We start from the raw sequence: 23,696 nt of genomic DNA on the forward strand, positions 1-23,696 counted from the left end.
TGAAAGACAACCTGCCTTTTATTGGGTTTCCTATTTACAAATCAGAAAGAGAGAAACCAGGGTGAACACTGAAAATTATATATATATATATATAATATGTATATATAGCACATCTGATACATTCATTATATTTCTGTCTTATTTAACATGAGCAAATTTCCAGGCGCGTCGGACCTTCCAAGAGGTTGAGGGCTAGGCATGGTGGGCAAGCGAGTTTGTGAAGGGCAGGATTCGCACCAGGGCCCAAGAACCATCAACTGGACAGGATTCTGCCTTTGGCTGGTGTGAACAAACACCACCATTCCCAGCACATCCTTTAACCAAGAAGGGCGCATTAGTGAGATTCCAATTGGGGGGGGGGATTGCTGCAACTGCAGTTAAATTTAAGCTACTCAGCCACCCAAAAAGTCAGTAGCTGTGCTTGGAACCTATTCAGTGATCTCTATATACAGACTGGGGGGGCGTCTATGTACACAGCTCAAGAAGGGGGGGTGGGGGTGGAGAGCAAATGAAGAGGAGAGGCAGTCGAAAGCCCCTCCAAAATTGATGCGCCACTTCTGCAGCAACATGCACTAGCGCACTCTTCGCAAGAAGCCAGAGACACACAAAGGCTTTTGCACCGATGAGAAGCTCGTAGCTGAGGAATGGCTCCATTATCCATACTGGCCATATTGAGGCTCACGAGTGCAGGTAACAAACATTGGGGCTTGCGCTGGGTGCTCTACCACAAAGAAACTTTTTGCATTTATTTTTAAGAAGCCCAGCAGCGCCAGCTTTCGAGCAGAGCTAGGGTTCAGGGGATGACAGCTGCGTACCCAAGGCAGGTTGCTCACAGGTTTCCACAGGCAGGAGATTTCACGGGGTGGGATGGGCAAAGGAACTGTCCAATCAGTGCTGGTGGGGATCCCACCTTTAGCACAAAAGCCGCCTAGGTTTGATGCATTTCTGCCAGGTCGTCAAGACGCCCAGGGTTTTCTAGGGGTGGGGATTCTTAAACCTCTGCTGGGTTTTCAGGAAACTCAGCTCATTGAAGCCCTAGCAAGGCGGCTCCCAGCTCGAAAACCAACCCCCAAACGAGCAGATCAGTCACGGCACCAGCTTGTGAATGGGAACCAGACTCAAAAGGAGACCGTAGAAGAGTAAAATGCATTGTTGAGTTGCACTATATTATTATTATTAGCAGCAGCAGCAGCAAGCAACATATTGACGACCAGAGTCCAGGGACTGCAGCCACTCTTCAAACAAGGCAAGTTTTTTTGTGGCTGCGAATCACCCTCACTGCCTCGCGTTCAGGGACGAGTCCCTCCCCAAAAAATCTGTCCTGTGACACGATAAGGTAGTTGTCCGGCGAGGGCAGGATCACCCTGGGCTGGCCAGGGTCCTGCAGAAAGGGCGTTCTGGGTCAAGCCTTGCCAGGTGACAAGCCGTCAGAAACACATTTCCTCCTTGCCCTGCCGCATCCCCCTGCCCAGCCTGATCCTGGCACAGAGGGGGGCTTCCTTTGGCAGGGATTGTCCATCCGCAAGAGCGAGTCTGCCCCCGCCTCCCCACTGCAACAGCTGGATGTAGAAGCGGCTACGTTCACGATGCAATGGTAGAGCCGAGCTGCCGGCCTGGGCAGAAGGAACTGCTAGCCGCCGTCCCGGCCCGACTCAGGCCAGCGAATCGTCCTGTCAGTGGGCTCCCGGTGTCGGCCCCGCTGGGCCCCCAGCCCCGGCTAGCAGCCCTCCTGCCAGCACGGCAGAGGACAGCCTGCGGTTTCAGCTGGGAAGGACACGCAAGGGGTGGCAATGAAGGGGGAGAGATGAGGCGGGAGGAGGAGGGCAGCACGTGGCCGTCCGCCCGGCAGCGAGCTATCCCCCCCGCGGCAGCCCCTATGTGTAGAAGATGATCTCGGGGATCTGTCCGTCCTCCACGGACGTGCCGTTGTTGTTGCCGGCGGCATAGCAGAAGGTGAAGCAGGTCTTGGCACCCGTCGTCGGCGACTCGTGGATCACTTTGCGGAGCCCTTTGGTGCCGTAGTGGGAATCGGGGCCCTGGGAGAGAGAAGGGAGAGAGCATGTAAGCAGTCTTGCAGTCATCCTGCTCTCAGTGGCCGACCAGAGGCCCCAGGGATAATCCCTCACACAGGACTCAAAGCACAAGAGCAATTCTCCCCTCCTGCGGTTTTCGGAGGCATTTTCCGAGGCCATCAATAGATTTCTTTGCCACAAATCTGTCCAAACCTCTTTTTAAAGCCCCCCAAAGCTGAGGTTATAATAATAATAATAATAATTTATTATTTATACCCCAGCCACTCTGGGCGGCTTCCAACAAAACACTAAAATACAATAACCTATTAAACATTAAAAGCTTCCCTAAACAGGGCTGCCTTTAAAGGTAAAGGTACCCCTGCCCGTACGGGCCAGTCGTGTCCGACTCTAGGGTTGTGTACTCATCTCACTCTAGTGGCCGGGAGCCAGCGCTGTCCGCAGACACTTCCGGGTCACGTGGCCAGTGTGACAAGCTGCATCTGGCGAGCCAGCGCAGCACACGGAACGCCGTTTACCTTCCCGCTAGTAAGCGGTCCCTATTTATCTACTTGCACCCGGGGGTGCTTTCGAACTGCTAGGTTGGCAGGCGCTGGGACCGAGCGGCGGGAGCGCACCCCGCTGCAGCGATTCGAACCGCCGACCTTTCGAAGTTTGGTAGTTATTTTTCTCTTTGACATCTGGTGGGAGGGTGCTGCACAGGGCGGGTGCCACTACCGAGAAGGCCCTCTGCCTGATTCCCTGTAATTTGGCTTCTCGCAATGAGGAAACCGCCAGAAGGCCCTCGGCGCTGGATCTCAGTGTCTGGGCAGAACGATGGAGGTGGAGACACTCCTTCAGGTATACTGGACCGAGGCTGTTTAGGTTAGTGAGCTCCACAGCTGCGATTTTGACCTGAGCAATTACAAGGCTGGCAACCCCCCACACAAGAGAGACCTGCGTCTGATGTTGGGGCTGAACAGTCCACTAGCCGTAAAGCGTGGCCCATGTTGGGGGGGGGACATTTAGGAACCACTGTTAGAAATTGCCCAAGCACCAGGCACGTTTTGTGACTGGCGCAAGTCCAGCTGCGACCCTATGGAGATCTCTGGGCACCAGGTGGGCTACTGACATCTCCACCTGGCTGCCCCTCCAGCTTCCTTAAGCAGGTCTGCAGAAGAGCTGAATTTTTTTGCATTTAACTCCCACCTTTTTCTCCAAGGATTGCACGCTTTAAACCCCCCCCCCCATGTTAATCCTTACGATGACCCTGTGAGGCGGGCTAAGAGGCTGGGACTGACTCCAGGGTCACCCAGGGAGCTCCAGGACTGAGTGGGGATTTGAACCCTGATCTCCCAGGTCTGACACTCTAACCACTCTGCCACCCTGCCTTCCTAGAGCCCTTCTGCTAGGGGGAAGCCCTATAATTAAGTAGGTAAATAAATAAATAGACAGAAAGCAAAATGTCACTTACAGAAGGATCTGAAAGATTTTCCTTGAAATTTGAATTTGTTTTATTCTGGAATGTTTTATTTGATGCTTTAATGTGTTGTCAACCGCTTTGGGATTTTTACTTTACAATATAAAGCGGTATAGATATGAAATGAAAACAACTATTACCACTATACAAACACCATCGGGGGGGAGGGGGTTAGGCACCTAGACATACCTCAGTTTAAGGTACCCTTTGGCGATTGGCTTATATATTCGAGTTTCTAACACCGTTAGCAGCCCACTTGCCATTCTACTCGCCCAAGACTACGAAAACAAGAACAAAACCACAGAAATGGGTGATTTGGGGCTAGTCACCGTCTCTCAGCCAAACCCACCTTGCAGGTTTGTTGTGAGGATCAAATGGAGAGGAGCAGCAAGAAGCTTGTACAAAAGATGTGGATATAGATGGAATAATAAATGGAATTTTAAAATAAAATAAAGGAGCAGGCAGCTAGTGAGCCACAAGACCAGCCTTGGTGGACTGTGGCGGTCCCCCTCCTCCTCACCTTCCCCAGCCAGGACAAAGCACGTCTTCAAAACCAAATATAAAAGGACCGGGAATGTTTGCACACTCTCCCTGAAGGACAGAAAAATCTCCCCCCCCCCCCAGCCCCCCGTGCCGAGTTACCTTCAAGGTGGCACAGGCTGTGTAGCTGACTGTGGGCAAGATCTCAACGGGCTCTTTAAACATGACCCGGAAAGTGTTGGAAGACCCATCGCAGCTGAAGCCGGTGTCATTCTGGCCAAGGATTGTGTTGCTGTCGGTGTGAATAATCTGGGGGGCAGGCAGTGGAGAAAGAGAAAAAGAGAAAGAAAGGGAAACCTTTTAAACTCACGACACCTCTGCAAATGAAGATGTAAACTCCTCTCCCTGGCCTACGGAATCAGAACTCCGAGTCCACCAAGCCCTGGGCTTCCCAAACTTGGCCCTCCAGCTGTTTTGGGACTACGATTCCCATCATCCCTGACCATGGATCCTGCTAGCTAGGGAGGATGGGAGTTTTAGTCCAAAAGCAGCCGGAGACCCACAGCTTTTGGAAACTCTCACCAAAGCTGTCTGCTCTGCAGTATGCACTCTGACACATACAGTTGTTTTTAACAACATGAAATATTTTTAAAAGTAAAAGTCAACCCACCCTGGATTTTCCAGGGTTTTTCCTTTGCTATGGGATCTTCCACTCAGCCACTGGATGCCCCACTCTTCTTCAAAAACAAGCATCTAAAAAGTATTAGTGGGAAAACTTCCCTCCACTGCCTTCCATCCCTGGGTACCACATTTCCTCAACAACCATCGGTTGGTGGACGGACGGAAAAGCAGATGGGAGCCAGTTACGCCCCTCTCCCTTCCTCTCTTTCTCAGCAGATCCCCCTTTTACCTGTACACCTGCCTGGCCCCTTTCGCGGATCTTTGTCCCTGCCCCACCTCGCCCGCCCCTGCCCCAAGTCAAAACCTGGAGAGTTCTCTACCTGTATATTTACTTGATAATCTGTTGGGCCGTGGATGGATCCGTACAACCCAAATCCGACGATAAATATCCTTTTGTTGACAGAGAACCTGGAGGGTTGGAGAGGGAAAGTACAGAAGATCAAGCACAGAAGAATCCTGCTGGATACAGGCAAGCGAAGGTTGGGGTGGGTGGGCTTGGGGGTCTCGCAGATGATACCAGACTCCTGCTCGCAGCATCCCTGACACGGCAGCCAAGGTGGCCGGGGGCCAACGAAAGGAGGAACCCAGCAACTCATGGAGGCAGTGTTAGAAACTCAGATATATACGCCGGGTGCCAAAAGGCTCCTTAAATCAAGGTTACAGTCGCCAAAACGGAATGTCTAGTTGCCATTTTTGAGCAAGACAGCTATAAGGTCTTGTTTTTAAAATGAGGGACTGACTGTGGATTCTCAGTTAAACATCTGGCTGGTTCGGAGCTATCTTAAAAAGTTTGAGAACTGAAAGAAGAAAAGTCCCTTGACCCAGGGACAGTCCACATATATATTGGCCTATGCCGACCTCTTTTTCCTAATGGTGACATGGACGTGGGGATATTATTCACAACCGTGAGCAGGGCAGGGGGCGGGAAGCAAAGACAAGTGACAACAATTTGCTATAACGCTGTTCCTTGCTCCTGCTCAGGACGCACAGAAAAAAGCATTTTGGTTGCTGAAATTCATTCCAATTGGGCGGATAAAATATAACTGATAGAATTCTACAGGATGGAGCCTTAGTGTGTGAAAACAGGTCCTGATCCCCAGATGGTGGAGATGTCAGGAGCCATCCTAGTGCCCAGGCATCTTCACGTGGTTCCAAATGGCCAATATTCAGGTGCAAAGTGTGCCTCACGAATTTCAAACACTGCCTTGAGGGCGACAGGTTCCCCCCCCCCCCCCCCGGTCTAAGAAGATACATTCCCTGTTCTCAGGAGAGGCGCTTTTTCACCTCTTGCCTGCAGTATTATTATTATTACTATTAAATTTTATTTATACCCCGCCCTCCCCAGCCAGGGCGGCAAACACCGGTATAAAAACAATTGATTGAAATACAACTTAAAAACGAGATTAAAATACAACATTAAAATGCAGCCTCATTACAGCAGGAATTCAAATCAAAAACTTTTTGGGGGATGAAAACGTCAAGTCTTCACCAAGGCCAACTATCCAGACTGGTCCTACGTGGGCCAGAAAAAAGCCAGGGAAGTTCCCAAGTAGGAGTTCCATCACAGAAGAAGAAAGAAAAAAGGAAAGAAGGGAAGGGGATCAAGTTGTTTCCAATCCAAAGGCCAGGTGGAACAACTCTGTCTTACAGGCCCTACAGAAATAAATCAGATCCTGCAGGGCCCTGGTCTCATGAGGCAGAGCGTTCCACCAGGCCGGAGCCAGTGCTGAAAAGGCCCTGTCTCTGGCTGAGGCTAATCTGACTTCTTTAGGGCCCAGGACCTCTAAGGTGTTACTATTTGTGGACCTTAAGGGAAATGCTGCTTTTTAAATCCGGGATGGAGAACCTCGGACGCTCCAGACGTTGGGACTCCTGCCTCCCGTCACCCTTGACTGCTGGGAGTCGTAGTCTGGCAATGCCTGGAAGGCGCCAGGATCTGGGGAACCCCGGTGCCTGCTCCAGGTGTTGCAGAAGCCTCCCTCCCAGCCCAGCTGGACAAGCCGCGGGAGAAGGCTCTCTGCTGGGGAGCAGGTGAGTGGCGTCAGGGCCCCAGGTCCCACCTGATCCGGTCGCTGGTCCCACTGTACCCCCAGCGGCTCTCCACCTGCTGGAAGCGGTTGATGCTACACTCCTTCCCACGCAGGCAGCAGCGGGGGCGGTCGATGAACTCCACCCGCGGCTTGGGGTTGACGGTGAAGTGCAGGAACAGGCTGACCACTTCGCGGTCGGTCAAGATGCCCGACTGAGCTGGCCCTGGGGAAAGGCAGCAGGAAACATCAACAAGGACAGCGTGAGCGTCAATACCACGTCTACTGGTTTTTTTACTTGGTCCCTCGCTTGTTCTTTTAATTTCATTTTGCTTTTAATTTGTACGCTGCCTTTCCACATTGCACGAGGCCATTTACAAGCCGAAGAAACGTCAAAATGCACAACGAAGCTCACGTGGCTTATAGCAGCCCTGTCCGATGCAAGCAGGTCGTAATGAAAAATAAACAGCTTCTATTGAATAATGTAATGTTCGGTAATCCGTTTGGAATATGATATTACGCAGCAAAATTAACTCTCAAACTCTCACTAAATAATGACCTTCAATGATTGCAACAAATCTTTACTAGACTATAATCGATTAAGATGACAGCAAGTCGCAAGACATAAAGCACTACATTTTTTTAAAAAAAACAACCTGTAAAAATATTGAATTGTCACAACCAAGTCACATCTGGCCAAGGTTACTCAGGAGGGGAATTTTGTAGTTTAATTGTGCAGTTTAAACTGTGGGATTTGCTCCTGCCAGGCGCAGGGATGGTCACCAACCAGGGTGACTTCAAACAAGGATTAGACATATTCACAGAGGAGAAGGTGATCATGGCTATGAGCTCCTGCATCCATACTCTCTCCCAACTGTCGGAGGAAGTAAATCCCTCCAAATACCAGGGTTTGAGAATCACGAAAGAGGAGAGCTGCTCTTGCGCCCGGGTCGTGCTTGAGGGCTCCCCTTGAGGCATCTGGTTGGCCAATGTGGGAACAGGAGGCTGGACGAGGCGGACCCCTTGTCGCCCTGATCCAGCTGCAGGACTCTTTAGGATGTTCTTACCCGAGAGAGGAAGAGGGAGAACATGTCTGGGCAACTGTTCAGGGTCACGGAGCAGATTGCTATGGGGAACTAAATCCAAGTATAGTTGGAACTGCCCTGAGACCTGCAGGCATACGGCAATATACTACTACTAATAATAATAATAATAAATAATAATATCTCTCCACTCCAAAACTACAATTCACTGCTACCATGTTTCTAGGAAAGAGCTTACAAAGCTGAAACACGACATGAAGAAAATAAGGACAGGAGAAACGATCCTCTCCTTTTCCCGCACTGCTAGAAATCGGGGTCATCTAATGAAACTGAAAGTGTTGAGCTTTCAAGCCCTAAATGGCCCTGAAGGAGCGTCTCCACCCCCATCGTCCAGCCCAGACACTGAAGTCCAACTTGAATGTCTTCTGGTGGTTCCCTCACTGTGAGAAGTGAGATTAAAGGGAACCAGGCAGAGGGCCTTCTCGGTGGTGGCACCTCCTGTGGAATGCCCTCCCAGCAGATGTCAAAGAAATAAACAACTATCTGACTTTTAGAAGACATCTGAAGGCAGCTCTGTATAGGAAAAGTTTTAAATGTGTGATGTTTCACTGTGTTTTAATTTTCTGGAAACTGCCCAGAATGCCTGGGGTAACCCAGTCATATAAACTTAGTAGTAGTAGTATGCACAGACACTAGCGTCTGGCCCCGCCCACCACTGTCATGTGCCTCAGGTCATGTGGCCCTTGGCCTTATCCATCCCTGAATTAGATGTCCTTCCAACTTTGCTTCAGACAGGGGGCATTCCCATCCCACCTGGAGACGCTCTGCTGCTGAGCAATGGCCCTTCCCCTCAACGCAGAGGTGGAATGGCCCTCTGTCCCAGAAGCTTGAGCTGAGATTCCTGCATTGCAGGGGGCTGGGCTGGATGACCTTTAGGGGGTCCCTTCCAGCTCTACCATTCTGTGATTCTATGATGGACAGTGTCCTCCTGCCCACATCATACACTCTCACACTTTATCCAAAATCCACCACCTGGGGGGGGGGCAGTTGCTTCACAGCTTTTGGTGCTGCCAACAGTTCCTGGCCGCAAAGCCCTTCAGCAAATATTTGCTCTGGAGGGAAAGGTGTGGAGGCAGCACAGCTGCTAGTCTGTTCAGAAAGACTGTGACTGCAGAGGCTGCATTCTCCGCCCCCAAGTAGCGTGTGTGAATGTTTGGCTGGAGAATGGCTGCCGAGGATGCCTCATCGCGTGCTGGCAAAATACCCGGTCAGGACCAAGCCCGTGGGTGCTGCATCCACAATATACATTTACAGCACTCTTATACCACTTTGGGGACACGGGTGGCGCTGTGGGTTAAACCACAGTACCTAGGACTTGCTGATCAAAAGGTCGGCGGTTCGAATCCCCGCGACAGGGTGAGCTCCCGTTGCTCGGTCCCTGCTCCTGCCAACCTCGCAGTTTGAAAGCACGTCAAAGTGCAAGTAGATGAATAGGTACCGCTCCAGCGGGAAGGTAAACGGCATTTCCATGCGCAGCTGTGGTTCGCCAGAAGCGGCTTAGTCATGCTGGCCACATGACCCGGAAGCTGTACTCCGGCTCCCTCGGCCAATAAAGCGAGGGAGCCACAACCCCAGAGTCAGCCACGACTGGACCTAATGGTCAGGGGTCCCTTTACCTTTTACCTATACCACTTTGAACCATCACAATTTCCCCCAGGTAATCCTGGGAACTGTGGTTTGCTAACAGTTTCCTCGCAGCAGCCACTGTGGTCTAGTGGCATAAGATCTGGGAGACCAGGGTTCGAATTCCCGCTTGGCCATGAAGCTCACAGAGCAGATCTTGCAGCCAGTAACTGCTTCTCAGCCTAACTTCCCTTGCAGTTAATCCCCTGTGGGGATTAAATGAGGAGGAGGGAGAAGCATGTGCTTCTCGGGAGAAAATGTGGGATGTAGATGCAATAAATAGAACAACAGAATCGCAGATCTGGAAGGGACCATGAGGGGATCAAAACTGCAACGTTGGGAGTTATCAACACCAACTGTCCTACACATTCCTACATGTTCCAGCCACAAACCCTTTCACTTTTGCTGATGAACCAGTCAATGAACTTGTATCAACAACCAGGGACTGGGGGGTGGGGGGGGAAGGAGAGAGAGAGAGAGAAGGGGGCGCTATGCCCAATCCGCTGAACCCTCTGGTTCTTGCAAGCATCCCGAGCCCTTCTGTCACAGCACCTCAAGCTGCCCTCCGGAGCCAGCCCCACTGATGTGGGTTTTCAAGGGGGGGCGGGAATAAATTGGAAAACTTCCCGACGCTGCCTCAAAATCAGTTGGGACGTGATTCAGCATCCTGCCCTCCCGCTGGGCCAACCAGGTGTTCATGAGAAGCCTGCAAGAGATCTTTAAAAGAGGCCGTTCATTATAACATGGAAACTAACCAGTTTGACTACTGTAGTTTCCATTGTGTTACTACTGTAATCCGTTTTTTTAGAAACTGAATTTTCCCATGGGGAAAAAAACGGCGGCAGCAGAGGAATATTTTCTGCTCCACATCACTGCCTGGCTTCCCCCTCGATATTTGCCCTCCACAGCGAGCGGCAAAAGTGCCTCTTTGTTCCCAGGAGGCATTTGTGGGGCTGCGCGAGCTGGCAGCACACATAACTCTGCACATTTATTTTAATGGCTTGTATTTATTCGCAAGCAGCTTTGGGGAGAAGGGGAGTGGGCCAAAACAGCTTCCAGTGAAATAATCCACAGGGCGACTCAGGACTAGCCATTGCTCTGTGAAAGAGAGCAAGCACCCTGTCTGCATGCAGAAGGTTCAATCCCCGAAGGCTCCCCCAGGTGGGTCTGAAAAGGACTTCCTGCCCAAATCCCTGGAGAGCCACTGCCAGTCAGTGTGGACAATATTGAGTTAGATGGGCCAAAGGTCTGATTCGGCAAAAGGCAGCTACCTCTGTTCCTGTTTAATCTGGCCTTTTATGGATGACCATGAGGACTAGAATCTTAATTTAAATTTAGGGGAAGGACCCCAGAGTTTGGCAGTAGAGCACCTGCTTTCCAGAAGGTCCCAGGCTCTTTTTTATATTACTTTTTTATTAAATTTCAGAATTTCTTTTTAAAAAAACTTCCAACTTTAATACTTATTTTCCTTAACCCTTAACTCCATGATGTTTTTGTTCCCACCCTTTTTTTTCTGCTGCATTACGTGACACATTTACACCCCACAGTTATTTCCACTATTGCAATCGGCGTCTTTCCCTTCTGCTGCTTATATTTTGAATCCTGCTTGCGACTTCATTCAGCTATGATATTCCCTTAAGTGGTCCAAAAGGGGACTCCGCTCTTCAGTAACAGAAAGTCCCGGGTTCAATCCTGGGCAGGGCTTGAAAGGGCTCCAGGGCGGACACCCTGGACTTGGGATACACGGCCGCTTAGGGTCCTGTGACATTCAGTCGCTAAGTCTCCAGACCCCCTGGATTTCAAGAAGGGCTCCCCGCTTACCCGCTGCGAACTCCTCGATGGTCATCAAGGGGAAGCGGATGAGGGAGAGGGCTTTGCCTAGAGTTTTCCGCTTGTTTTCTGGGACCACCTGCAGCTGCTGCCGCTGGCACTCGGCCTCTGACCACCGGACCACCGCGTTGAAGAGGCGCACCTCGCGGATGCCAAGGGTGTCCCTCTCCAGGACAGCCACCAGTGTATCTGTCGGGCAAGGAGAGTGGGGCGTCAGCTGCAGGCCCCGGCGATATAGGGCTTGAGGGCAGGGAAGAGGGGCAGCAACAGCTCTCCACAATGTTGCTGGGCAGCTATTTCCGTCACCCACACCAGCTGCCAGCTCACGGTTGTTCCTCATCCCTAATCTGAGAAGAGGCATGTTCCCATTTCTTGCACGCAGAAGGAATGCTATTTCTTTCTTGCAACATCTATGATGCTGACGGGACTCCAACTCCCATCATCCCGACCACTGACAACGCTGGGGCTTCTGGGAACTGGCACCCCCTGAAGGGTCACAGGCTCCCTTATCCACACATTAGGGCAAACGGGGACGGCATGGAGCTGTTTTCATTGCCATTTCATCCAGGAAAGGAAGGAACCTGGGAGGTTCACTGGTTTCTGAAAGGCAGCTTTGAGGAAAGTTTCACAAACTGAGCCAACTGCTCTGAGTCGCAGAGAATTCTGGGGCAAATGCAGCTCTCGCGTGAGGGCAAAGGCCAGGTCCTGTCTAGCTCAGTGCTCCGACCTGAGCACGTACTCTCCAGACCTGTCCCAAAACCCCACTGGGGGTAAAATTCCTGCCATCCCTGAGCTGGCTATGGACAATGGGAGTTGTAGTACAGCAACACCCTGGGACACCCGAGCTAACAAGTCAAGCACCTTGTTGGGTGAAGCTGAAGTATCACCAGGTCAGAGGGACAGGAAGCTCAGAGAGTTGCAGCAGCAACACTCCCGACACAGCAAAGGCTGGCTGTTCTAGCGGGGAGCTTGGCTCTCTCAATCTGATCCCCTTGCCAAGAAGACCAGAACTTCCCCCCAAAGCAGCCTGATGATCGCTGCCACAGATGAAGAACCAGGGCTCAAATCTGCACGGATCAGTCTCTGCACGTATGCAGAGGTACGCCGTGACGGAAGAAGGAAGGCCGCACGTGGGGCAAGCCAGCCTCCGCTGCTACTGTTGGCTGCCCTGCCCTGTTCCCACTCGCCCTTTTCCTCCTGCGAGGCTTGGGAGGAATGTAGCAGCACAAACGAGACCTCTGTTGGCAAGCATCCTGTGTGTGCCAGACAATGGGCATTGTGGCATTGGGCTGGTGGAAGACGGAAGGACAGAATGTCCTCTCTGCCGCCTGACGCAGAGACCAACTTAGCTGGGACACAAAATACCGACCAATGGGGTTTGTCTCCTGGCTTACGTGTCGTTTTGCTTCAAACTTGCATGCTTAAATGCTCCTGCATGCATTTAAAATAAAGAATAAACAAGACGCATAATGCACATAGAAAAGTAGGGTGTAGGGATATGGCAAGGCCAAAACCCTTGATGCACAAACTTTCTATGTGCAGGAATAACTTTAAACAACATATTGTACGCTGGAGCATTCAATCATGCTGAGTTTCCCCACTGCCAGCCCAATGGGGCGCTTCAGCTCAGACGCAAATTGGCACAGCCTCAATCGGTTGTTTCTGGGATCAACTTGGGACCCTCAAAGGCTTGTATCCAAAACAGCAAATGCACACACCAGCACACAACACAACAACCATGAACTGCTGTGCCAATCTGCAGGAATCAGATTTGTAATTATGCACATCTGCCCAGGGGCACAGCAAGAACTCCCCCCCCCCTTTGCTGGAAGTCTTATTCTGCTACTTCTCCCTGCTGGGTGTTGCAGGAACTGTTTGGCAGCATATTTTGCAGCCATAGGGACTAGCAACTTGGGGGTTGGTGTGTGTCTCTTTTTTTTAATAATAAAAACCCGTATCATGAATTTGAAAATGCTCAAGGAGCATTCGTACAGCGTCCCCTGCCTTTTCCTTTATTCACACAGGCTCAATTCCAGCCCTTCAGGAAGCCAGAACCCAAGCAGTACAGAGAATTATCCAAGCAACCGACCGGCGCTACGATCCCCACCGAGCCTGCAAAGCAGACGACTCACCAAGGTCAATATCTGTGAAGCCTTCTGCGTTGATGGCGTCAGATGTGTTCTTATCTATGTTTTCCAGGCAAAGGCTTGCCAGCTGGGGCTCATCGAAGAGTCTGGCCTGAAAGACAGCCATCAGCCAGCAAGTGAAATAAAAATATACAAGGTTAATTAAAATGTGTGTGGAGGGGGTAACTCTATGGAGGGCAGCAGCCAGAATGCGGCAGCTAGACTGATGACTGGGAGTGGCCGCCCGGACCATATAACTCTGGTCCTAAAGGATCTTCAATGCCTCCTAGTCCGTTTCCAAGCACAATTCAAAGTGTTGGTGCTGACCTTTAAAGCCCTAAATAGCCTCGGCCCAGTATACCTGAAAGAGAGTCTCTACCCCCAACACTCAGCCAAGACACTGAGGTCCTCCTCTGAGGGTCTTCTGGGGGTTCTCTCACTGCGAGAAGTGAAGTTACAGGGAACCCAAGCAAGAGGGCCTTCTCAGTGGTGGCACCCACCCTGTGGAACAGCCCCTCTCATCAGATGTCAAGGAGATAAAGAACTACACAATTTTTAAAAGACACCTGAAGGCAGCTCTGTATTGGGAAGTTTTTAATGTTTGATGTTTTACTATGTTTTCATATGTGTCTGAAGCCGCCCAGAGTGGCTGGGGCAACCCAGCTGGATGAGCAGGGTATAAATAATAAAATAATAATAATAATTGACATTATCTTCTCTGAACTAAGAAGTTCCCAACGAACCTTTCCCCATAGAGTTTGAAAGGCATTGTCTCAGCAAAGAACTGGGGGGCAGCTGAGGCTAGCCGGCACAGCCTACACCACCTTTTCCAACGCCCTCCAGATCAGTTGGGACCACCACTCGCAACAGCCCCTGCCAGCACAGAACCTCCTGTGCCAGCATACCTGCGTTAAGAGCATGAAGGCGTTATCTGCCCTGAGGTTCTTCTTGAGGAACTCCACACAGTGGGCTTCGAGCGCGGGGACGGCGTACTTCTTAGCGGTGTAAAGGGTCGTCATCACGGTCTCCGGCCCTATCTGAACCTCATCAGAATAGAGAAACCTAGGAGCGAGAGCAGGGAGGGCAGGAAGAAAGCACTGCTGCAATTAAAAACAAGGATTTTGACTCAAGGTACAGCACTAGCATGGAATAAGTTAGCTGTTAGGTATGAAGGGCTCTCCGTGCCCATAAATGGGAGGTTGGGGGGGGGTCTCCATTTTGCACCTGACTCAGCAGCAGCCCAGTCATAGCACACCATCAGAAGCCTGGGGGTGTCTGCCTCCTCTTTCTTGCAATTTTCAGGCACAAGGAGGGCTAGAAACCTCTTTTTAAAAATTAAAGATGGACCTCCCTGAGCGGAGAGCATGCTAGGCTGGGCAGGGCAGGTATGCGTACTTGCTAAATAACATTTATAGCTTGTTTTGTTATGTTTTTGTATGTGATGGAAGCTGCCGAGAGTGGCTGGGGAGACCCAGCCATAGGGGCGGGGTAATAATAATAATAATAATAATAATAATAATAATAATAATAATAATAATAATAATAATAATATCTGCTTCCAAAGAGCATAATACTGTACTCCTCCTCCATTTCAACTCTCAAGGTTGGGTGTCAGGATAATGTTAGCCTGAGAGGTAGTGACTTACTCAAACTGAACCTGGCAAGGTTTTGTGACTAAAAGGGTGCGATGCAATTTGTACCTGGCTATCCTCAGACCGAGTTTGGCACTCTAACCACTACACCATACTGCATCTCAAACAAACCTGGACCTTCAACTTTTGTTTTTAAGAAGTACCGTATTTTTCGTTCTATAACACGGACCCGACCATAACACGCACATAGTTTTTAGAGAAGGAAAATCCGTAGGCATGCCACCCGTAGGCATTCCCTCCATAACACACACAGACATTTCCCCTTACTTTTTAGGAGGAAAAAAGTGAGTGTTATGGTGCAAAAAATACGGTATATTCACTTGATTCAGTCTGGCTTTCCATGGGTTATTTAAAAGCTCGGTTTCCACGAGCTACACAAACACACACACACAATCCACCCCCTGGGAGTAACGTACTCTTATTTGCTTTTACGCTGTATGTCTACGCTTGTTTTATTAGTTGGATTGCTTTTAACAACCGTTACATTTTTAGGTGTTTATTGTACTTAGCGAACTGTTGGAAACTGCCCTAGGGGGTCAGGTCAACATGACAAAGGAGGACCGACAAACTGCAGAAATAAACAATAAAGGAAATAAAACAAACTCCTTCTGGACTGCAGCCAAAAACATTGGCGCTGAAATGTTCATTAAAACTCTCTCACCCACAAAAATCTCCGTTCTAGTAAAGCAGGAAGCTACCTCATACAGAGTCAGGAGGCTGGTTCTGTCTAACTTAGTATTGTCTACACTGACTGGAAGCTCTCCAGGATTTCAGACTCAGGGTCTTTTCCTCACCCCCTGGCTGCTGATGCCATGGAGTGAATCAGGGAGCTTCTCTTATCAGGAACGGTTGAGAGAGCTGGGCATGTTTAGTCTGGAAAAGAGGAGACTGAGAAAAGAGATGAGAGCCATCTTCCAATATCTGCAGGGCTGTTGCATGGAAGAGGGAGCCAGCTTGTTTTCTCCTGCTCTGGAGGGGAAGACCCAAAGAACCAAGAAAGGAGATTACGACTCAACATCAGGAGAAACTTTCTGATGTTAAGAGCTGCTCCACAGTGGAGGTGGTGGACTCACCTTCCTTGGAGATTTTTAAGCAGAGGCTGGCTGGCCCTGTGTCCTGGATGCTTTAGTTGAGATTCCTGCACTGCAGGGGGTCAGAATGGAAGACCCTTTGGGGTCCCTACAACTCCCATCAGCCCCAACCAATGCCTGGAGGTCACCATGTTGGCGAAGGCAGGCCCAGTGGTAAAGGGACAAACTTAAAGACAAATCTCCGGGCTCTTAAGGCTGCCCAGGTCTCAGAAGCGCAGCCCTGCTGCCTTGTAAGAGAAAAGGGTTTAATCTGCTCAAGGACTTACAGGAAGGAGGGAGATGGAAAAGAGAACTTCAACAGAAAAGCAAAGGCCAGCTGTGGGGCAGGAGGCCACTTTAAGGTGTTGCACAGAACCTGAAGGCTTGGCGTCTTGAGAATCCTCCCCCAAAATTTCTATTTAACCATGAGAGCTAGTGGCTTTAAAAATAAATTTTAAAAAAGCAGAAGGGAAGCAAGCGCTCCGCTGTTAGAATCCAGCCCCTGGAGAGTGATTGCCTGGTGTTTCTTTGGAGAATTGTGTTCCTCCTGAGGAAGCGGGGGCTTACTTCAGCAAAGCAAGGAAAGCAGCCGGTTCCACGTCGGGTAGTTCTATCTCGGAGGACGTTGTAGCCATCCCTCCATTGAACATGGCATCAAAGACCGCACTGCCCACAGCCAGCACAAACCTGACATTTGGAAAGAACAAACAAGAGGGTTCCGGCATTGACTGGATTGCACTCTGAATCTCGTCCATTCCCCACAACAAGAACCACAAATTAAGATTTTGCTATAACTGTATTGCACAGTGCGCTGCCCTGAAGTTAGTCTTCCTCCTCAGAACCTCTGGTGCACAGCTCACACAACAGAGTAATAAAAATGATGCTTAAAAAAAAAGGAACAGACTTAGATCAGGTTTATTTACATTGTGGTTGTTATCAACTTATCAGGCACCCTAACAACCATGTGATACCAGGATGTTACACAAATGTATTGAAAACTACGCTCTTTAGTCCTTCAAAAGTAAAGGTAAAGGTACCCCTGCCCGTACGGGCCAGTCTTGCCACACTCTAGGGTTGTGTGCCCATCTCACTCTATAGGCCGGGAGCCAGCGCTGTCCGCAGACACTTCCAGGTCACGTGGCCAGCGGGACAAGCTGCATCTCGCGAGCCAGCGCAGCACACGGAACGCCGTTTACCTTCCCACTGGTAAGCGGTCCCTATTTATCTACTTGCACCCGGGGGTGCTTTCGAACTGCTAGGTTGGCAGGCGCTGGGACCGAACGACAGGAGCGCACCCCGTCGCGGGGATTCGAACCGCCGACCATGTGATCGGCAAGTCCTAGGCACTGAGGTTTTACCCACAGCGCCACCCGCGTCCCTTCAAACAGGCTGTCAAAAGGTGCTTTTTCAACGTAAAAGAACAAAGCACGAATAAAAACATGACTTCCAAATTCAAGCATTGTAATTAATGGCAGAATAAATTGTTTGTTTGTTTTACAGTGCAAGTTATGAATATTTAGACTGCATTAAGAACTTAAGTAAAACCCAACAGGCTTTTACTTCATCTAAACACGGGAGCAACATGCATCTGCCATGTGCAGCTACCAGCCTTTGCTTCTGCAAAGTTCTGGACCCTCCACCTTCAAGGCAATGGTCTTGCTTAGTGTCCTTAACACGCGGAGGGAGAGGGAGAGAGAACCAGGCAGAAACCTTTCAGAACACAATTGCTGCCCTGACACTAAGCAGGTATCAGTTCCACAGTGTAAAAGGGCACAGGAGCTTGCAAGATCAAATGGTTTTTTTTTATTATGCTCCTGGGCACTACAAAAGCTCTATTTGCAAACAGATACAGTGGTGCCTCGCAAGACGAAAATAATCCGTTCCGCGAGTCTCTTCGTCTAGCGGTTTTTTCGTCTTGCGAAGCAACCCTATTAGCGGATTAGCGGATTAGTGCTATTAGCGGTTTAGCGGCTATTAAAGGCTTAGCGGCTAAAAGGCTATTAGCGGCTTAGAAAAAAGGGGGGAGCAAAAAAAATCGCAAGACTCGGAAGACGTTTTCGTCTTGCGAAGCAAGCCCATAGGGAAATTCGTCTTGCGAAGCGCATCGAAAAACGGAAAACCCTTTCGTCTAGCGGGTTTATCGTCTTGCGAGGCATTCGTCTTGCGGGGCACCACTGTATGCTTTTAACTGCTACAGCAACCAATTAGGAGACATGCTTGCTCAGAGAACGCATGACGTAAAACGCTTGTAGAAATTAATCCATTCCACCTGAAGCCTGGATCATTTTTCTTGCCCAAAGCCAGGAACAACCAGACGCTCGGAATGAACATCCTTGTGGTTCGAAATCAACCAATTTATCTGCCCAATAACAAATAGTTCTGTAACAAAAGCAAGCAGCAAGCCGGACGCAGACTGGCCGCATCTTTCCTGGGGCCTTTCTGCATGCGCCCTCCTAATAAAGCTATCAGTGGACCTAGGTAATTTAGAATTATGGTGGCATATTTCCAGGGCAAGTTTCCCCCTAGTTTTGGGGAGTAAGTGTGTAACCAGCCACAACTCGGAACCTCTAAGATGCCAGAATCGGAGCTCACTCCTTGCTAGCTTACAGCTCTGCCTGCAGGTGCATCAGGAATAAGCAAACTCATTTTGTTTCTAGCCTGCTTCCCATTAAATATAATCCCACAGCATAATGCAATCTGATAATCCTAGTGAGATCCATAATTCATAAAAACAAAATCAATAGCATAAGACAGCAACACAGTCCAGCAAGGATGCATTTGCGACCTCATGGGAACCTAAGAATCAGCCTTATAGCTCAGTAGGGCCTACACTGGCTTGCAGCAGCTCTTTAGGATTCCAGGCAGGGAATATTCACAGCCCTACCTGGAGATGCCAGGAATTGAACCCAGGACCCTCGGCATCCTCTTTAAACCCCACCCCACAGATGCTCCCTTGTTTGCACAGCCATTTGTCCCTATGAAGCCCCCTTCCACCCCACAGCCCTCAGCAGCAAAAGCCTCCAGCAGCTGCCCCACCGGTCACAAACACACACACACACACACCCCTCTCTCGGACCCACAACTGCCCCCCTCTCCCCAGCTTCCTGTCCCATAACTTTACCCATATTTTCATAACAAACAACAACTATAAAGAACTGCCAAGTCCATCACATCCAAAGAATGACGGCCTGGGGGGGGGTATGTGCACAGCACAGTTCTCTCCACCCCCCAATCATACTCAAAACCCCACTGTAACCTGCCCCCCCCCAATAATAACTTGCCCTTAAGAGCCCACCAAATTTAACTGTTCTCAGCCTCCCCCTTGAAAAAGGCCCATGGCTCTGTAACAGGCCCCTACTCCCCATGGCCACCCCCCTCTTTCCACGCCCCTTTAAGTAGGTCAGCGGTGGGGGGGGTTGTCCCTCCCTACTTGCCCCCCAACCAGGGGTGCTAACTTGAATAAAACATGGGGGGAGGCAGGTAAGCCCTGCCCTGTATAATTGATCACAAGACATAGTGCACTCACACTATCTGAATGGCAATGCCCATTGACTTGGGTGTGGGTGGGTGCATGACCCCCCCAAATATATTATCCATTCATTCATTCATTCATTCAATTTGCACATCACCTACTACTCCCGCAGCTCTGGGGGCGGATGCAACACAAAACCACAACACAAAAACGCTAATGCTGCGATCCTTTATCTGCGCCCCACCCATCCGACAGGCTTGCCCCCAAGTACATCAACAACAACAACCCCCTCCCCCTGCTCCCCATTTCAAAAAGGCATGGGATATTATTGGGGGGGGCGCTCCTAAGCCTGGGCCTAGCCAGGATTTGTTATTGGGGGGGGGGGTGCGTGTGTGTTGTAAACAAAATCTGCCCTTTCCCCCTTATCCATATAGAGTCCTTACGTGGGTTCTTATCACGGGGGGAGCGCAGAACCTCAGTCATTTCCATTGATTTCTATTGATTTAGGGGGGGGGCTTGGCTATGCCCCACGCTCCTCTGCCCCCAACCAGGGGGCAGTGGCCTAGCGTGGGTTGCCAGCACCCGGGGCAAGGCAAGTCATTTGCGCCCCCTAACCCCCCAGATGCATTTCCATAGATTTCTATTGATTTATCCGGGGGGGGGGGATGTGGCAAGGCAAGTCATTTGTGCCCCCTAACCCGTGGATTTGCGCCCCCTAACCCTAACCCCCAGATGCTGCGGCCCCCCCTGCACCCCCCATGCTACGCCACTGCCAGGGGGGCTCCGACGTGAATAAAATCTAGGGGGGGTGTTGCTTCTGCATGATGAATGTGGCTAAAATCCAGGGGGTGACCCTTTTTGAGGCGGGGGGTGGCTGCCTGCCCTCCAACATGGGGGGGCGACTTGGGGGGGTGGCCTTCCTCCTTCCTACCTGTGGGCGGGGAGGCAGGGGGGGTTGCTTCTGCATGATGGACGTGGCTAAAACCCAGGGGGTGACCCTTTTTGAGGCGGGGGGTGGCTGCCTGACCTCCAACATGGGGGGGGGGGTCCTGGGGGCGACTTCCTCCTACCTGTGGGCGGGGAGGCAGGGGGGGTTGCTTCTGCATGATGGACGTGGCTGAAATCCAGGGGGTGACCCTTTTTGAGGTGGGGGGTGGCTGTCCGCCCTCCAACATGGGGGGGGGGGTCCTGGGGGGGTGGCCTTCCTCCTACCTGTGGGCGGGGAGGCAGGGGGGGTTGCTTCTGCATGATGGACGTGGCTGAAATCCAGGGGGTGACCCTTTTTGAGGTGGGGGGTGGCTGTCCGCCCTCCAACATGGGGGGGGGTCCTGGGGGGGTGGCCTTCCTCCTACCTGTGGGCGGGGAGGCAGGGGGGGTTGCTTCTGCATGATGGACGTGGCTAAAATCCAGGGGGTGACCCTTTTTGAGGTGGGGGGTGGCTGCCTGCCCTCCAACATGGGGGGGGGGGTCCCGGCCTTCCTCCTCCTTCCTACCTGTGGGCGGGGAGGCGCTGGGCCCCCGCTCGGCCTTTGCCCACCAAGAAGTGGACGTCGCTGAGCACCTCGTTGTTGAAGAGGAAGGCGAAGCGCTCCTGCACCGTCGGCTTGGTGGCCTGCCAGTTGTAGGCCGGCTCGCGGGGGCCCAGAGAGCACGACGAGGCCGGCGCCGCCGGAGCAAGGAGAGGAGCCGGAGGGGACGGCGGAGAAGAGGGCGGCGGAGCGGGAGACGCGGCCGCCGGGGCCGCCGGACACGACGAGGCCGGCAGCGGGTTCCCGACGCGGTGGTTGTGCGTGAGGGGAGAAGAGGAGGCCGCCGGAGGGCCGGCCTGAGGCGGAGGAGGAGGCGGCGGAGGCGGCTGCGGCTGCTGCTGCTGAGGCGACGCCGCGGCTGAGGTAAAAGACGGCGGGAGGCCTCCGCCCGCCACGGGCCCGGCGCCGGCCGCCATTTTGCGAGGGGCGGCGGCCGGCGGAGGAGGAGGAGGAGGGAAGAAGGGCGAAGAGGAGGCGGGGAAAGAGGAGGGCGAGGGAGGCGGGGAACGTTCAGGCGCGACGCCGGGAGGGTCGCCGAAGACACGCGCCCGCGCGGGCGGAGGGGAGGGGAAGGGGCACCCCAAGGTCATCCAGTCTGACCCCGGAGAAATGCGCAAGGGGGGGTGGGGGGGAGCGGCCTCAGCGACGGAGGCCCCGCTTAAAAGGCCGCCCCGCCCCCCCCCCCCAGGAATCGTCGAATGAGTTGGAAGGGGGTGTCCCCCCCGGGTCATCCAGTCTGACCCTCCCCTCCCCCCCCCCGCAATGCAGCTGAAGCATCCCTGACCTCTGCTTAGAAACCACCAGGGAAGGATGATGGGGCTGATAACGATGACAACTTTATTCTTGATACAGTGGTACCTCGGGTTACATGCGCTTCAGGTTACGGACTCCGCTAACCCAGAAATAGTGCTTCAGGTTAAGAACTTTGCTTCAGGTTGAGAACAGAAATCGTGCTCCAGCGGCGCAGCGGCAGCAGGAGGCCCCATTAGCTAAAGTGGTGCTTCAGGTTAAGAACAGTTTCAGGTTAAGAACGGGCCTCTGGAATTAAGTACCGTATTTTTGGCACCATAACACTCACTTTTTTCCTCCTAGAAAGTAAGGGGAAATGTCTGTGCGTGTTATGGAGGAAATGCCTATGGGTGGCATGCCTACAGATTTTCCTCCTCTAAAAACTACGTGCGTGTTATGGTCGGGTGCGTGTTATAGAGCGAAAAATACGGTACTTAACCCAAGGTACCACTGTACCTTGCCTGTCTGGCTAGGTCAGGGGTCAGCAAACTTTTCCAGCAGGGGGCCGGTCCACTGCCCCTCAGACCTTGTGGGGGGCCGGACTATATGAAAGAATTCCTATGACCCAGAGATGCATTTTAAATAAAAGCACACATTCTACTCATGCATAGCTGTCAACTTTCAGATTTGAAAATAAGGGATCAGCAGCCTCACCTGTCCCGGGGACAGTCTATGGGATATCTAACAATCCAGGATAGCAGCAGGAAACAGCACTGGAATAAGGGAATTTCCCGCAAAAAAAGGGAAGGTTGACAGCTATGTACTTATGTAAAAACACCAGGCAGGCCCCTCAAATAACCCAGAGATGCATTCTAAATAAAAGCACACATTCTACTCATGTAAAAACACACTGATTCCCGGACTGTCCGTGGGCCAGATTTAGAAGGCGATTGGGCTGAATCCGGCCCCCGGGCCTTAGTTTGCCCTACCCATGGGCTAGGTTGTCCCAGCCATTCTGGGCTGCTTCCAACAGAATATTAAAACACAATAAAACATCAAACATTAAAAAGCTTCCCGATAGAGGGCTGTCTTCAGATGTCTTCTGAAATATAGTTATTTATCTCCTTGACTTCTGATGGGAGGGCGTTCCACAGGGCGGGCGCCACCACCGAGAAGGCCCTCTGCCTGGTTCCCTGTAACCTCACTTCTTGCAGGGAGGGAACCACCAGAAGGCCCTCAGAGCTGGATCTCAGTGTCCGGGATGGGCAATGGGGGTGGAGACGCTCCTTCAGGTATACAGGACCGAGGCAGTTTAGGGCTCTAAAGGTCACGTATGGAACATACTGGGAGCCAATGAAGATCCTTTAGGACCCGTGGTACCATACTGGCCCGAATATAAGCCGCACCTTTAAAATTGGAGGGGGGGGAGAAAAAAGAAAAAAACACCTGAATATAAGCCGCTGCAGGCCTTTCCCCATCCTCGCTCTCCCCACCCGGCTTTGAGGGAGAGGGCAGGAGACTATGCACAGGGCAGGTACCACTTTGCTGCGCGCTCCTGGCTGCATCTCATAGGGTCATTTAACTTTTCACAGTCAGAATTTGGGGGGAAAGTGAGACTTATATTCATATATATATGTATGCCTCTGGCAGTCACCAGTCTAGCTGCTGCATTCTGGATTAGTTGTCATTTCTGAGCCACCTTCGAGGGTAGCCCCACAGAGAGCGCATGGCAGTAGTCCAAGCGGGAGAAAACCAGAGCATGGACCACTCTGGTGAGACACAAGAGCAGGCCGGGACGGTTTCAGATGGAGCTGGCAGACACCCACCCTGGACGCAGAATGGACCTGCGCCTCCATGGACAGCTGTGAGTCCAGAATGACTCCCA

At 51.5% G+C, this 23,696-nt stretch overlaps 1 protein-coding gene and 1 long non-coding RNA gene across 5 annotated transcripts in view; one reads left to right on the forward strand and one right to left on the reverse strand.

The window, feature by feature from the left end:
* The window catches only part of BTBD2 (BTB domain containing 2), a 25,424-nt gene continuing 1,728 nt past the window's right edge, over window positions 1-23,696 (reverse strand). The window contains exons 1-10 of one of the 4 annotated variants that reach the window (XM_083483918.1): window positions 21,047-21,530; window positions 16,649-16,768; window positions 14,265-14,421; window positions 13,366-13,471; window positions 11,225-11,422; window positions 6,711-6,903; window positions 4,971-5,058; window positions 4,132-4,278; window positions 3,679-3,767; window positions 1-2,036 (exon numbers count right to left, since the gene is read on the reverse strand). In XM_083483918.1, coding sequence (XP_083340044.1) covers window positions 1,994-2,036; window positions 3,679-3,767; window positions 4,132-4,278; window positions 4,971-5,058; window positions 6,711-6,903; window positions 11,225-11,422; window positions 13,366-13,471; window positions 14,265-14,421; window positions 16,649-16,768; window positions 21,047-21,498 — 1,593 coding nt within the window. In that variant the 5' untranslated portion in view covers window positions 21,499-21,530 and the 3' untranslated portion in view covers window positions 1-1,993. Of the gene's footprint in view, window positions 2,037-3,678; window positions 3,768-4,131; window positions 4,279-4,970; window positions 5,059-6,710; window positions 6,904-11,224; window positions 11,423-13,365; window positions 13,472-14,264; window positions 14,422-16,648; window positions 16,769-21,046; window positions 21,531-23,696 lie in introns of those variants that run through there. The other 3 variants (XM_083483917.1, XM_083483916.1, XM_083483919.1) reach the window with 3 other exon arrangements.
* Window positions 21,391-23,696, forward strand: part of LOC310697633 — an 8,082-nt gene continuing 5,776 nt past the window's right edge. Inside the window, exon 1 of the long non-coding RNA XR_014521119.1 lies at window positions 21,391-21,445. This is a non-coding gene — a long non-coding RNA (uncharacterized lncRNA). The remainder of the gene's footprint in view (window positions 21,446-23,696) is intronic.

Source organism: Podarcis liolepis (assembly GCF_965112155.1).
Source record: "Podarcis liolepis genome assembly, chromosome: 18".
Taxonomy (NCBI): domain Eukaryota; kingdom Metazoa; phylum Chordata; class Lepidosauria; order Squamata; family Lacertidae; genus Podarcis; species Podarcis liolepis.